Raw genomic sequence first — 16,148 nt, 5'->3', positions numbered from 1 at the left:
TCAAGACGGTCAACTTCATAAAACGAAACGCATTGAATACACGCCTGTTTTCATCCCTATGCCATGACTTGGGAAGTGAACACAGCTCTCTCCTTTATCATTCAGAGGTGCGTTGGCTGTCTCGCGGCGCTGTGCTCGCCCGTGTGTTTGAACTACGCGGAGCTATCTACGAGTTCTTGTGCGAGAAGCATTCTGATCTGGCTTCCAATTTCAACGATAGTTACTGGTTAACTAAGCTGGCGTAGGCTACCTCACAGATGTTTTTGCAGAGCTGAACAAGTTGAACAGCTCCATGCAAGGGAGAGATGCAAACGTCATGCAGCTCTACGAGAAGCTCGACGCATTTGTGAAAAAAATGTCAAAGTGGATCGAACGAGTGGAGAGCAATAACTTGGCGATGTTTCCTTCAGTTGAGGAATACCCTGACAGCACTGACATCAACGACACTATATGTGAGCATTTGAGGAAGCTTGTGCGTCAATTCGCAAAGTACTTCACTGATTCGGAAGAGTGGCGCCGTGACAGCAAGTGGATCCTGCTCCCATTCAGTGACGATGCATCAGTAGGGTCAAGTCTGACGGCTGTGGAAGAGGATAAGCTGATTGAGATGTCCACAGACTCTGTCAGGAGGCATATGTACGACACACAGCCCCTTGTTAAATTCTGGATAAGTTGCCAGACAGAATTTCCACAGCTTGCTGCAAAAGCAATGAGGTGTCTTTTGCCCTTTCCAACCACATACCTGTGTGAGAGTGGTTTTTCTACACTGGCGTACTTAAAGAATAAGTACAGGGCTAGGCTTGATCCAGAGAATGACATGAGACTGTCTCTGTCTACCATTTCGCCACGAATAGACAGGCTGTGTGGACTTCACCACGCCCAGATATCACACTGACAGGTAGGCCTAATTCTCCCATGTTTTCACTGTTACGACCCTGGCGGGTTTAGGCCCCGCCCTGTGTTAATGGTAAGCCTGTTCTCTCTCCCTGCTTTTCTCAATCTCTCTCTGCTTTTCTCAATCTCTCTGTCTCTACAGCAGGTGATTGGTGACAGGTCTGTCCTGGCTCGGTTATAAAAGCCCTGACCAGCCAGCAGTTGAGGCTGCCTTGGTCTTCATTTGTTGGATTTTGGTTCTCCGGTGTTGTTGGATTTTTGTTCTCGTTGTTGTTTTGTCACACACCTAGACTGACTTTGCATGACATTTTTAGTTACTTTTCCCAATACTGAATTGCACAACACTTTATTATTCTTTATTCTTTCTTTAAAATAATCTTTAATTTAATTTAATTTAATAAATCTACTTTTATTATTATAAAATCTGCGTGGCCTCTCTTTCATGTTTCATGCATTGAGCTATGCATGTAACACCAAATACACACGCGCACGCGCAGGCACATCAGTGGGCCGCGGATTGCTTTCTAGTCCGAATGGTGGTCCCTGGGACAAAACCAGTTGAAAACCCCTGCATTAAGCCCTCAAGAGAGTTTTTTTCGTTCATCAACCAGTATTGAGCTTGCCCGGAGCAACCGGGAGCAACGCTAATAGCCAAAATGGCTTACAGTGCATTCGATCGGGGCAGTGCGCAGAACGCTTCCAAAACGGCATTTTTTAACCACTAATATTCCTCGAAATAGCACCAAACCTCTGCAGTGTAATTCCACAGAAATTCATATCTAGTGAGTTTCTCCGGTGCATTCGATAATCGACGATAATCGATCGAGTGCAGACTTTCCGAGAGGAGCTGGAATGGGGGGCAGTTGGTGAGTCTTGTAAGACAGTTCTTTTTAATAAACTTCGGGTTTGCAAACTACGTTGTTGGTTTTATGTGTAGGGACCCTAGTCATGCTACTGCAGAGGTTTGATGCTATTTCGAGCAATGTTAGTGGTTAAAAAATGCCGTTTTGGAAGCGTTCTGCGCACATATCTTTTAGCGTTGCTCCCGAGCTCAATACTGGTTGATGAACGAAAAAAACTCTCTTGATGGCTTACTTGATCAGTTTTCATGCAGAAAAAGACCCTGGGTTAAATTTTCGCCGGACTATCCCTTTAACAAAAATCAATGGGTTAATTCCATTGGATTTAATTAAATAAGATATTTGGCAAGCACACAAACTTGGGTGTTTTCTTCCGCAGAATAATCTCCACATATTAACAATACTTTGTAACTTTTAAAGCTTTAATGCATTTGCCAGAGGTCAGTAGCTAATTCTAGGCTATAAACAAAATACATCACGGACAAATGGCTTCACCAGCGCTGATGTGGTGGCTAATGTTCTGAGTGATGATGTTGAGCAGTCTCATGTAGTCAACGGTCGTTTTTCTGACACATACAAGCTTCTGATATTCACGACTGACATATTTTATGTTGTGTTTACCATAGACCTTATTTCAGGCTTCTAACAACAAACACATTCAAACAACTGTTCACTTTGAGGGAACCGAAAGAGGTAAAATGCCAACTCATTTCAGGGCTTTAGGACTCCAGAACAGTTTAAACATTCTTATACCTCCATGTGATGCTGCTTCAAACTTCTACTTCATTTCATTTTCAGGGAGACTGTTTTTACATTACGGTATTGCTTCTTTAAGTAGTTTCAGTAAGTACCTGACTAAATGTTGTTTAAATGAGTTATCAATAATGAGGAGATGTATAGGATCATATTGGCCTCAATGTCATTGACATTTTATTTTACTTTGAACTAAACCATACTTGATGCATTGTAACAGAACATGAGCATCATTGGATTAATACATTAAACAGAGAATTACTTACATAACCTGAGTTATTTTCTTTTGTTTTTACTGTCACAATATTGTCATAACTGTGCTGAGGCAGCTTCTCCGCTTCACTGCGTTTGAACGGGAGGAGAAGTGGGTGTGAGCGCCTAACTGCTGTACAGTGTACACACAGCTGTGTTTACACGCAGGCCTGGTGTCTGCTTTGCAGTCTGTTTACCTCAGCTGAAACACACACTCCCAACAGCACCACCTGCGGCTGCTGCTCCTCTCACTGTGCGACTGGCCATGGGGAAAGAACAGTTTAGAATATAAAGTATATTTTAATGCACTTTTAAAAAACCCAATGATTGTAAAAAAAAAAAAAAAGAAGAAAACTATTAGAAACTAAAAATCATCATGTTCAAAATAAAAAAAGACAATATCGTGTAGAAATGTGATAAGGCTAGGAAACCATTTAAAACACAGTACAACAAATATATATAAGGAAATTAGGGGTGTCACAATTTTAATAATCTATACAAACAGGTTGTGCACATTTGTAGTTCAGTAGTAAGTAGTATCAACCTATAATGTTTGAGCAATTTATGGTTGGATGCCTGGCTCTGCCCACCTACGTACCTCCGCTCAATTTTCATTTCCCTTCAGTACTCTGGGTTTTCGGTATATTCGCGGGTTTTCTCCGGCCAATCTTTACCTGTCCAATCAGTGACCAGAGGGAGTGGCTGAGAACAATGACATGGAGGTCATGCACGAGTTTGAGTTGTAGTTCAACAATGGCGGCAGTTAACAATTGGTTATAGCAGATCCAGAGTGGCACTGGGCAGATTCAATAGTTTTAAACTTCAACAGAGTACCCCCTTAAAGTAAAAAACACTTGTCAATGGAGAGCTGCCAGACTCTCTGTACAAATGAAATGTAGTATGAGAGTCTGGTAGGACCAGGCTACATTAACTGTCAGTTCGGAGAGCAAATTAGGTGTTATGCTTTGTCCATTGGTTGATTTAGCTTCTTATTAGCCTAGAATTAGCTTGGAATCTGGCTAAATGTGAAACAATCCATTTAGATGTGGACTTTTAAAGAGGCCCTTTTGTAGTTGTTGGGGTTTTCTCTTTCCTGCATTGTGTTCTATAGGTTTTTGTGCTTGTCTGCAAAGGCTACAATTCTCTCCCACACTCCCCCCCTGCTTTTTATATTTGACCAAGGAGTATTGATCCGATACAACATGTCAAAGTTCTGTTATTTCTCAGTCATCTGGCAATAGCAATCGTATCTCCAATTTTGTAGCTGCATTCTATCGGCGAGGTACTATAAATGGTGTTTTTGACATTTCGTTGGACACACCTATGTAGGCAGGGGTAGAAAAAGTATTAGGAGAATCCAGATTCTTCTAACGTTGTTTGGGACCCATAGTCATATTGGGTTTGGTTGTATGGCAAATGCACTTTACTATATTTGTGTTTTTTTTCTATTGAATTAACCTGTAGTTTTCTGATGTATTCAGGTGCAATGCCAATTTTAATATTTAGTAGGTGAAGTTACACTTAATGGGAGTGAAGCTCACACAGGCACAGAGGCAGCTCAGGGGTCCTTCAGGTGAAACACAGTAGAGACATCACTCATTAGACAGTGCCGAGTGTATGCAGTCTCGTGCAGTGATGTGATTTTTTTTTTACAGGTTAACCATCAAACTTAGGGTAATGCATGTAATATATGTTATTTTATCCTAGTTTAATATCGAGCGTGTAATGTGATACATATGCGTCACCTGCTAGCTTAATTGGACTAATGCCTGGAGTGTAACCACCTTTAACTGTGTCTTGAGTTATGCACATGTGCTAAATGGTGTCAGTTTGTGATTAGCGGGTTAATTGTGAGTGGACTTTTGGTATGTTATGTGTTATGTAAGTTGAGAATGTAAACAAATGTGTATGCAGTGCGGTGATGTGCTTTTGTAAGTTACAGAATGAACGACCGAAGTAAAGGAATTTGTCAGGGATGGGGAAACAGGACCCAAGTGCAGTAAATCAAGGGGAAGCAGGTAAGGGTCCAAACAAAAAGCGAGCTTTTTTCAAAAGCTGTTGATGAAAACACGAAGCAGGGGGAACACAGGACATGAAAAACACTTAGCTTCAGACATGAAGGGCGACAGGAACAGGCAGGTATCATGGACAACATCAGGTGAGAAATGACGACGACCGAACAACAGACAAAAGGGAAAGAGGGATTTAAATTTAGCTGTGTGTGTATTTTGCTGAGATGGTGGTGCTATTGAGGTTTGTGTTCCTCATTTAATGCCTGTCTCCTCACCCAGGAAGAGGCAGCATGGGCGCAGGTGAGCCTCGGAGGCGCCGCCCTGAAGGAGGCCCGGGTGGAGCTGGCTGAGGCCCGGAGGCAGTGGCACTCCCTGCAGGTGGAGATTGAGACCCTGCATGCCTTGGTAAGCAAACACACATCATCACATATCACCACGGCCCAGTCCCAAACTACCACACTGATGACTATTGTTCCATTGGAGGTGGCAGATCGCATGTGTCGATATTTCAGAAATGTTCATGGAAATAATGGTAACAAGTAAAACAAAATAAAATCATATTTATATGATTACACTTCCACCTCTGTTAGTATATTTATTTATACTTATCATTCTGGTTATTTGGTACTTTCTTAATGTAAAGATATCATTATTACTTCTCTTTCTTTATCTATATCTATTTATTGAGCGTTGTTCAATGGAGCATCAATGGTGATGTGGTACAGTACAAAATAAATACACAACTTGATCATGAACTAGTATCATAGAACATAGGATAAAATAATTAATTACAAACTGCAATTGTTTTAGATTTTTCACATCCATTTAAAAAACTTTTCATGGTGATTTGAACTTCCAATCACCCCTCATTTGCATTGTCTTCTCCTTACTATTTACTACTATATGTGAGTAATTCGCAAATCCACGCCAGTAAATGTTCAGCTGTCAACTAGCAAAACTACACAGTGCACGATGCTCAAGAACTGACAAAGCACAGACGGTCCTCCACTGTTGCTTTAAAAATGATGTCATGTAAAAATTCAGTGGCGTACTACGTACTTTCCGTGGTAGAAAACAAAATAAGACCTGCTACCAAAAACAGTTGAGTTAAGTCGAACCATGCAGTGTAAATGGGGCATTAGTGTCTCTTCAGTAATTAGGCACAGCTTTTAGCTTAATGCTAACCTAAGCATGCTAAAAACTAGGGCTGCCCTCCAAGTCTGAGAAAGGAACATACGTCTGGATAATTAAGCTCTCTGCTTTGTTATGATGCCTACATTCGGGAAGCTACGCCCCGATGGCGTGGCTATGGAGGCAACTTTTTGCATGTCACCTCGTAGGTCTCGTCCTTTACTAGCTAAGAAAGATCCCATACTTTTGGATTTCCTGCCTAAAAAAAATTAACTAAATGACCAGGCATAGCTCTGAATAAAGTGTGACAGGTTTTCCAGCTGACGCATCAAAGCAAACGCAGCGCAGGTTTTTTTTTTCCTACGACTAATAGACCAATGAAGAATTTGTCCACAAAGACTTTTTTTGCAGGCTAGCGTTTAGTTAACTAATTGGGCGCAGCCCTACTAAAAACATGTAGAGTGCATTTGGATATTTCTCTAATACACTGCAATGTCCTAGACTACGAAAAGTTGTGGTAATTTCAACTGGGTGGCTTTATCTCAAATTGCGCATAGCTGCTGTGCCTTCACCTGAAGTGATAATGGCCGTTGCTAGCTAGATGGCTGCTTCTTTAACAATATTAGGGTAGCACGTTTATTGTAAAGAAACAAAACATCAACAGCATAATATAGTCCTGACAGCGGGTCTGAGGGCCCGGCCAGACCAAGCTGGGAAAGTGCTTGCTGTTGTTGCTTGGAAGTCAGTCTGCTTAGGGATGGTGTCCGTGTTATGTTTGAATTATCTGTTTCTACTTTCTGTCTCTGTATTTTCCCTCCTGTTTGATTACCTGATTGAGTTCACCTGATGTCCCTGTGTTTTTCCTGACCTCCCCAGCTGTGTGTTGTCCTTTAGATTAGTCTTGCATGTATTTAATTTCTAGTTTTCTGTCAGTTGTTGTTGGATTCTTGATGTTTGATGTAATTTTTTGCCTTGCCAGCCCTTTTTATTTCCTGGACAACTTGCAATGAATTATTCTTTAAAGTTTCTTTGGCGCCTTGCACTTGGGTCCTCCCTGCTCTTCTCTCTGGGCGTGACACACACACACACACACACACACACACACACACACACACACACACACACACACACACACACACACACACACACACACACACACACACACACACACACAGCTTTGACATCACACCCCTTAGTTTCTGAAGCTTCTTTGAACTCAAAGATAGGGAAATGTGTAGTCATGCACCTGACAGCTCCCTGCCTCCTGTTTTCCAGGAGAAAGGCCTGGAGAGCTCTCTGCAGAACACCCAGCAGATGTACTCCAGCCAGCTGCAGGACCTCTCCCAGGTGATCGCTGGGCTGGAGAGCGAGCTGGAGCAAGTGAGGAACGGCCTAGCAACCCAGCGTCAGCGCCACAGCCAGCTCCTTAACACCAAGATGAGGCTGGAGTGCGAGATTTCCACTTACAGACGTCTGCTAGAGCGGGAGGAGGGCAGGTGAGGGCAGAGAGAAAGAAAAAGGAATGTTAGAGGTAGCAGGATGGAGTAGTTCAGTTGGAATGTTGTGTTTTTTTTTGTCAACCAGGAAATAATAAATACTGCAGTTGAAAGGGTTTTCCCTGCACAATGAATCAGCTTCCTCTGTATCCCACGCCCACACTTCACTGACAAATATTTTTCCACTAATCATTTTCTCCAATTATTTTTTAATATTACATTTTATATAACCGTCAAACAGATCATTTTACAAAAGCCTTTTAAGTCTCATCCAATCCTTCCTGGAAACAGAATCAGGATAGTTGACCCAGTCAACGTGTTTTATTATGGAATATTCCATTCTCATTGCTTGGCCAATTATAGTAGACATCTCACAGCACCTTTGGAAACAACACTTTGGCTAATCATGTAATTGTTATTTTATAGTTTGAGGGAGGTGCTGCGGCATTTGACTCTTCTCATTTATATAGCAAATAGCTTTTGTCATTAATGCAAGGGGAGACAGGAAGTGGCATCTGAAATCTGCATTGTTTGTTCATATTTGAAAAGGGTGGGTAGCACAAAGGGCTGTGTAATAGGAAAAAGAAGAGATGAGATGATCCTCATACTGTAAAAACATCTCTCTTACGGAAGCATCTGCACAAATAACACTTCAAAGGCTTCTGAATAGGGCATGTCTGCAAATCAACCCAAAAAAAAGCACAAAAGATGACACAGAAAGGCACAATACTTTCACCTTATTGTCTAAACCATACAGTGTTGTTTAGGGGTGGGTCAGGTCCTGTTTACACTTTAACTTATTGTCATGGAGATTAGCAATGAAAATGATCTTATTATATTTGCATGATGTCCAACTGTCCATTAGCCTGCATTCACATGACACGCGATTTACTTTAAATAAAACGTACCTGACTGACCATCAGTTATGTTTTCTTTCTCTGTTTACCTTCCCTGCCAGCTCACTTAACAGTTTTGCAAAATCACTTCATTACAGTAAAACATAAAATGCCCAGAATAGACCGTTAGCGTATTGTAAATTATCATTATTTATGATTTGTAAGATGTAAAGTGTTTCATTTGATCCATACTTTATTTGCACCATTCAATGTTACTAACTGAAATTTAAATGCCTTAAAGGTCACATATTATACTGTATTTCTAGAATATATTATAGGTCTCAGATATGTAAAAACATGTCTCTGAAGTTTTAAACTCAAAATACCAAACATGTCATGCATTATAGCATGCCATACTACCCCTCTGTTTCAGTCCAATAGTGCTGATTCTGTGTCTGTAGCTTTAAATGCTAATGAGCTGCTGCTGGACACGCCCCTTTGTGTTTCTGGCTCTCTCGTTTCACAATGGCCACCGGCAGAATCTCATTAACATAACATTTCATCATTGCACATCGAAATAGCAATGAGCCCTCTCCTAATTCTCTTTTTTTAATATCAAGGTATGCATTTTAACAGGTCAGCAATATTCATTAAACGCACATGATATAACGTGTCGACAGGGTAGCTGTTCAGCTTTTTCCATGCTGAGCTATGCTAACTCTCTTCTGCTCGTAGCCTCAAATGTATCTTGTTGTAACTGTCAATTTTGGATCACATAGCACATTATTTTATATACATACCATCCACAATCCTTTCAATAGTATTAATAACAGTATATTTTATCTGTCCTCCTGCCTGCAGGCACATGGGCCGTAATGGGCAGCCAATGGGTCTGCGTCCCTGGAGGTTTTCCATGGAGGAACCTAAGGAGAACGGGCTAGAGAATGGCTTCAGTGACCCGGCTGTTACTCCCGACGAACCAAAGTCCGAGCCCCTGCCTGAAATACCTTCACTCCTCCCTGAGAGTGGACTAAAGAAAAGCATACTGCGAAGACAGCAAAGCCTTGTGATTCTCACAGGTAACACGCATACACTAACACACCATCTTACTGCTGTGTTATTCATTTGTCATTAGAGGGGCCCTGTGATGCTTTAGGAGGTTTTTCCTTCCCTGTAGTCACTACAGAAAAAAGAACTGCAACGGAAAAATCCACAGGCTAAAATCCCGGTGTTCCCACCAGAGGGAGTTTCTCTCCCCCACACTACATTGGACACCTTTTGTTAACTTCAGTTACATGCTGACAGTATATTTCCAACACATCTTTAAGCGATTGACCAATCACAACAGAGCCGGCCACCTAAGCAATCAGAGCAGACTGGGCTCTGGTTTCAGACAGGGCGAAAATAATATCCTACTTTAAATATTGTTGACTGTAATTTGGCCATTCATTGAGTTTATTATTTATTATATATTTATTATATCTTATCTTAAGAGGTTCTGCAGCACAGGCAGTATGAGAAAAATAAAGAGCTTTTTGAACATTAAAGCATGGAAACCAGGCACAAAATCTGACTATAAACCTGAAAATGAGCAGTATATTTCCTCTTTAAAATCTTCTCACAGACCCAGAGCAAGATCAAGATTTGCCAATCTCCACTGTGAAGACTCAGGAGATTCTTCAGGGCAATGTGGTGCGGGAGAGTGCAGAGGGCCACGGCACCATTGAGTGAGTATTGATGTTATTGACCCGCAGTCAGCACCTTTTGTTTAGTCGGACATGTGGGCATTTTTTAAGGAACAAAAACTAACAGCATCCCTTTAGAGGACTCTGCTCTACATTACCCAGATACCCATTTACTATGTTTCTTGCTTGCTTAATCTCCCGAAGCCTTCCAACTTCTCAGGTTTTGACTCAGCAAGTCAAAACCTGAGAGGGGAGGGGTGTCCTCCCCACCCAGGTGACATCCGGCCCAGCAGACAAGATATTCAAGCTCAGAAAATAATTACCATTCCATGTCGGGCAAGTTACGAGGCATGCAACATTAAGTTGACTGCACAAGTTCCCATGAGTGATTCATCATAGCACTGCATGGGAATTTTCCTCTATTGGTGGCTTGCGTTTGATGTGGAGATACTGGCCTGGTGTGGAGTCTTCAGGGCGTGACACCTGTTGTTGTTGTTGGAGGAGACATTGGGTGGAATCCTTTAATCATGCTTCAGATGTCACCAAGCCCCATGCAAACATCCAAAAGCGACACACAAATACACATGCTGTCCAAATAAAAGCTACACACATGCAAATCTCTCAGCTAGAATACTTTGTTTGGCTGTATCAACACATCGCAAGTCACTTGATTGACATTAAATGTATACTTTACCCTTGAATCCTCAATCATATCATTTTTAATTTCCTCATTATTTGTGAATGCTGACCTTAAGCTTCATTCACATGATTTACAATTTGCTCTTTGCTTACCAGCAGTATGAGGAAGAGATTTTTTAACATTTAAGTATGTTAACATGTCCCAGTAGAAGCACAAAATACAAATAGGAACCTGGAAATGAACACAATACGGCCCTTTAAAGTTGTTAGAGCCATTTCTATGTTTAATTATAAATTATTATAGGAAGAAAGAGGTGAGGGAAATTGTCGAGCCTGAGCTGCAGCACCAGCTGTCTACCTAAATATAGCAACAGGGTTGCAGACCAATGCTAACCTTAGCTTTTACCTCAGTTTTGTTAGCTTCAGAATGTAATGCTCTTTTCAAGGCAACGACAAACTAACAAGATACCTTCGAAACTAATTTGTCTTGCACCAATAATATGACTAACAGTTGCGTTGCTTAAAGTGCCACACTCGTTCAAGACTGAAAAGATCAATAAAAAATGAAAAATAAGAGGCGACTGACTTTTGGCAGTAGATCATGGCTTGATGATGTCATTTCCTCTGTGTCACTGCCAGTTTTTTCACTTGTTGGAGCAACAGGATTGTGTGCTTGCTGTGGGACACGCTTTCAGTGTAAAAGTACTGTTGTCAAATATATTCATGATTTAACAAATCGCTTTGACCATTAGACATATGTCGACAAAATAATAGCAAAAAAGTACATTCAGTGCATGTTTTAGCATTTTTTGCTCGGATTATTTCAAATTTCAAAGGTATATGGGACAGATTATCCTCAGATTCTGAACTCTAAACATGAGACATCTGAATTTGCAAATATTAGCTAGTGTTTGCTAACAAGCTCATCATATTAACTTTTAACAGTGATAATATATCTATGTTGCAATTACAGCTAATGTTCGGTTATAAACTCTTACTTACACCAGGTCCTATCCAAAGAAAGTGCTCTCGATTGCTGCCCTCTGGTGGTCCTGCACAGACCCATGTATCATTCATGATTTCATATGGTGAATGTCGTACAGTGACATTCCATATGGAATTACATAACGCAAAATAAAGTTATAAATTGTTGACATCTACACACACACATCATTTGCACCACATTTATATAAACAAATATACGGTATGAAGGTGTATGATTACTTTTTGCAGTGGTTAAATGTAATAAGGTGCATTGCTAAAGTAACACATTCAATTTTGAGTTCATTTAACTTAACCTGAGTATTTTATAGTAGTACTTTTTACTCCACTTGATTTGTCAGTCTTATTTACTAATTAGTTTACAGATTCCTATTAAAAGCTTATATAAAATATATATGTTTACTAATAAATTAACAATACCATAGGTTGAAATATCTATCCGAAGTATTTACAAAATAGTTTAAATTCGATCCAGCAGCTGCGATAAACTCATCAATAATCATAATCCACTAATTTAAAATATATGATTCCGTATTGGGCCAAAACGTATTACGAGTACTTTTATTTTTCAAGTGTGTTTAATATTTGGTATTCCCCTTTACCAAAAAATGACACATGAACAGGATAGAGGTCTAGAAATTAAACTTGGTATTGTTAGTGTCCGTGCATTGGGTGAATAATTCCATAATGTTGCGTTCCATCATCATGTTTTTCTTAATTCCTATTAACCTCTCTCCCACCAGGACAGAAAAGATTGACAAAGTGATAAAGCAGTGGGAGGGCTCTTTCTTCAGAGGGAATCCAAAGCTGCGCAAAAAATCTGTGTCGCTGCGCTTCGACCTGCACATGGCCGCAACCGACGAAGGCTGCGCGCAGACTAAACAGGACAGCCTCCACGACGTGGAGGTGCGTCTGATCATGAAGAGATCTCGCAGCATCCCGACCATCACACAGTGACTTGCATCGCTCTGCCACATCAGCACTGTTATGTTGTACCACGGGTTATGTTGAAGTTACAGAAATAAGTGACACCTGGGATGAAACCTCCCATTGCCATGCTTAAAAAGGTATTTCATATGACAACATTCATTGATTTTCACTTCAAAACTGACTCAGATCTCCTCATCAAATGTTGCAGGATTAGCATAATGCATCAGGCTTTTGTAATGGGCGATTTAGTGTCAGAAATCCACATGACAAAAAAATATCGGACCTAAATTCACTCCCTTGAAGAGGATAACAATTGCATTTATTCTTTGTCATCTTTCTAGTTGCCTAAAAAGCCTCACAATACTTTCATTGCTCAGTATGAGGTCACTGTACAAAAGAGATTATATATTATATTACTCTGCCTAACTTCTTCATTTCATTATACATGTGTGGAGTCACAGACTATGAGCTGCTGTGAAGTAAACGTGGATTCTTTGGGGGGTTTTTCTTTAAGGGACTGTATGAGCATTTTAATGAAAATATTAGTGGAGGGGTTTGCAATTGATTATTAATTTGTCACTATCCAATAGCAACTCCTACTTTCACTTCAATCTGCGTCTCCATGGAGAGCCTATAAATATAGGGTTATGTGCCATATAAAGTAATAATGAATACAAATGTGATGTCATCAACAGCAATTCGGCCATCTTTGGAGGATACCAGCGAACGAAAAAAACCATGGACTTAAACTAACCAAAGCATAACTCTTTCAAACCTTTAAACATGGAGGCAGCGTTATCAATGGCTGTAAATAAATAACTCTCATGACAAACAAACCATGGGAGTATATTTTATATTTTTATAGCAAAATTGAAAAGAAGATGACGTAGCAAACATCAGCAAGAAACGCTGACTGTGTTGAATGGGAGCCTTCTGCAGACTGTTTGAGAACTTTTGAGAATTGCTTAAATACGGTAACATAAACCACTTCACAGGGGATACGAGTTTAAACATTAACGACGCAGTTTACATAAATATATTGGTATTTTAATATGCATGATTAGCCGTGGTTTTATCAGCATTCAGTTAGCCTAACGTTAGCTATCTTACCTCTGTCCGAATGATTGTAGTTATCCTTAAAACTATATTTGAAGGTCCTGTATCCACTAGGGATGTAACGGTTCACAAACATTTCGGTTCTGTCCATACCTCGATTTTTAGGTCACGGTTCGGTACGTTTTCGGTACAGCAGAAAAAATTATCACAAAACATAAAATATTTTTTGGGGTTTTTAATTATTATTAAACTGTGAATATTCTCTCAAATAAATACTAAACACAATAAAATAAACATTAAGGTGCAGCATTTCGAAAATGAACTGTACTGTACTTCACATAAGCAGCTTGACATTAGGACTTGTGGTCAGCTTGTACATTCATTGTATTTTCATATTTTTTTCAGAAAGATTCACTTGTCCACATTGCTTGCAGAAAGGTCAGATATCTGTTGTGACTGGAATTGTGTTTCCTGGCCTCTCCAACTTCCATTCTGACACTACCTGCTTCAGTATCTCTGCCAGATGTATGCTTGTGTGATGTTCGTAAATGGGGAGAGTTTGCAGGACGTGGCTTTGCATGTTCCAGTGGCAGTCGGGTGTAATGTAGTGCGCGGTTACTGTTAAATAACTCTCGGTGGCCCTAGATGTCCACCCATCGGTCGTTACAGGGATAGAAGATGCTTTGGATAGGTCGTGGACAACTGTCGTTTGTACTTTATTGTAAAGTGCTGGTATCACTTCTTGGCTGAAGTGCGGACGAGAGGGATCCTCGTAACGAGGCTCAACCACTCTCAAGGTGTTTAAACCCTGTATTCTATTCCCTATATTGCAGCCCATTTTAAGATACAGACCCTCCGTATCCATCTCATGCAGCTCGCTAATCCAGTAATGAGTGACCCGACAGACAACAGAGAATAAAGGTATTCATAACTAGCTCATTTTGTTGGAGAGGTAGATAAAATAGCTACATGTGTATGGTCTATCTTGAAGTGTGTGTTTTGCTCGCCTCACCGGTCCGTACCGCGGCGGAGCTGCAGGTGATCGGGCGGAGCTGCGTGTTCTCGGTCAGCAGCAGCTGAACCTCTCGCGTCAGATTATTCTTCACTCGCGTTCATGTCCATATCGATCAGCGCTAGCTCGTTATAGCTAATGGTATGACTGCCTGCTCATCAAAGGACACCTAAACAATAAGCGTTGCTTGGGAACGGGGTGTAGCGCCAAATTACAGCGGCGCTGAGTAGCAGAGTGAGTTCACAGGTGCTTGTCATCTTCCCTTTACACGCTTCAAAAATGTATATGTCGTGTGAATTTGGCAATAAAAGTGTCATATTCTGAAAGCCAATACTTTGTTTATTTAAAATCAGACAAAACACCTGAACCCTAGTTTTTTTCTCAAATCCAGGTCTATCTGGAAATGAGCTGTTGCGACTTCCAACTGATTTCGATAGAGCGGGTCACATATTCGTTCAGTACACTTCGGTACACACGTCTACCGGACCGAAGGGCCCATGCCGAATATTTTCGGTACGAATACGTATACCGTTACACCTCTAGTATCCACCCATTAAAATTGACATCGGCCTCCAATTATTAAATATTTTTTAAATTGCCGACAGGTGTAGGCACTAGCAACAGTGATCAGTTCTTTCTTCTCTTCATAAGTAAACCGATCTCAATAATGAACCACATTTCTTTATTACTAGCACTCATCTGTTTCTGCCGAATGCTTTACTTTGTAAGGGAATTTATACTTTGTGCATACTTTATTCAAACCAGATGACAGCTGACAGCTATTGACAGCTTGCTACCATTGCTACAGACGTTATCCTTCTAAGATGGCCACGACGCCCGCAGTTCCCAATCCCTATAGAGATAGTTTTAGGTTTAAAATAAATAATGGGTAGGATTTTCAAGAAACCGAAGACAATATTGTGTTGTGTCCGTAGCTACATTTTAAGCAGTCTTTGTTGAACAATTGTCTCCTAATCAAGTGGAAGGTCTATTAAAAGTATCAATAATGCTGTAAAGGGCCATGCTTTTTTCTGAAACACTATATTCCCACCCAAATAATTTCCCCACAGTCCCTAAATGCTTGCACTGCAGACACAAAGCACTTAAAGGAGCGTCAGCACTGAGACAAATCCAGATTGTGTGTACTTTGAGGGTCTTTTGTTATTTTAGCTCATTTGGTTTGAGTTTTGTTTGTTCTGACACTTTTGCAGCTCAAACTGATACATTATAGCAAACAAAGAACACTGCTCACTGTGAGCACTCACCGTGTCTCAGAAAATTCAGATTCCCTGTCTTAACCAGAGGAGGGCAGTATTTGTAAATAGTTAACACTGCAGTGTGTCTGCAAAGCGTAACGCGGGTTGTGTAGCACATGCTGTTACACTTTTATGTAGTTTTTATGCTACATTTTGAGTTGGCACCAAAGATAATAAGATGCCTCAGAATATATTGAGATTATTTCAATTGTGCTTGTATTTGCTTTGCTTCATAAGGAACACTTCAGTTTAGGAGTTCTGTACCTTCAGAATGAAGCATTGTGCTTTTATCTAACAATTTATCATTTCAAATAAAAAATCAATATGTGCATTC

The 16,148-nt window shown here is 40.5% G+C and overlaps 1 protein-coding gene across 3 annotated transcripts in view; it reads left to right on the top strand.

Moving 5' to 3' along the window:
- The window catches only part of krt222 (keratin 222), a 30,235-nt gene extending 14,090 nt beyond the window's left edge, over window positions 1-16,145 (top strand). For all 3 annotated transcript variants that reach the window (XM_063883222.1, XM_063883223.1, XM_063883224.1), the window contains 5 exons: window positions 5,051-5,176; window positions 7,178-7,398; window positions 9,096-9,313; window positions 9,859-9,961; window positions 12,304-16,145. In XM_063883222.1, coding sequence (XP_063739292.1) covers window positions 5,051-5,176; window positions 7,178-7,398; window positions 9,096-9,313; window positions 9,859-9,961; window positions 12,304-12,517 — 882 coding nt within the window. In that variant the 3' untranslated portion in view covers window positions 12,518-16,145. The remainder of the gene's footprint in view (window positions 1-5,050; window positions 5,177-7,177; window positions 7,399-9,095; window positions 9,314-9,858; window positions 9,962-12,303) is intronic.
- The last annotated feature ends 3 nt before the right edge of the window (window positions 16,146-16,148 follow it).

This window comes from Eleginops maclovinus, chromosome 5 (genome assembly GCF_036324505.1).
Source record: "Eleginops maclovinus isolate JMC-PN-2008 ecotype Puerto Natales chromosome 5, JC_Emac_rtc_rv5, whole genome shotgun sequence".
In the NCBI taxonomy this organism is placed as follows: Eukaryota; Metazoa; Chordata; class Actinopteri; order Perciformes; family Eleginopidae; genus Eleginops; species Eleginops maclovinus.
Note: the sequence above shows the minus strand (reverse complement) of the source record. Positions and strands in the feature narration are given on the sequence as shown.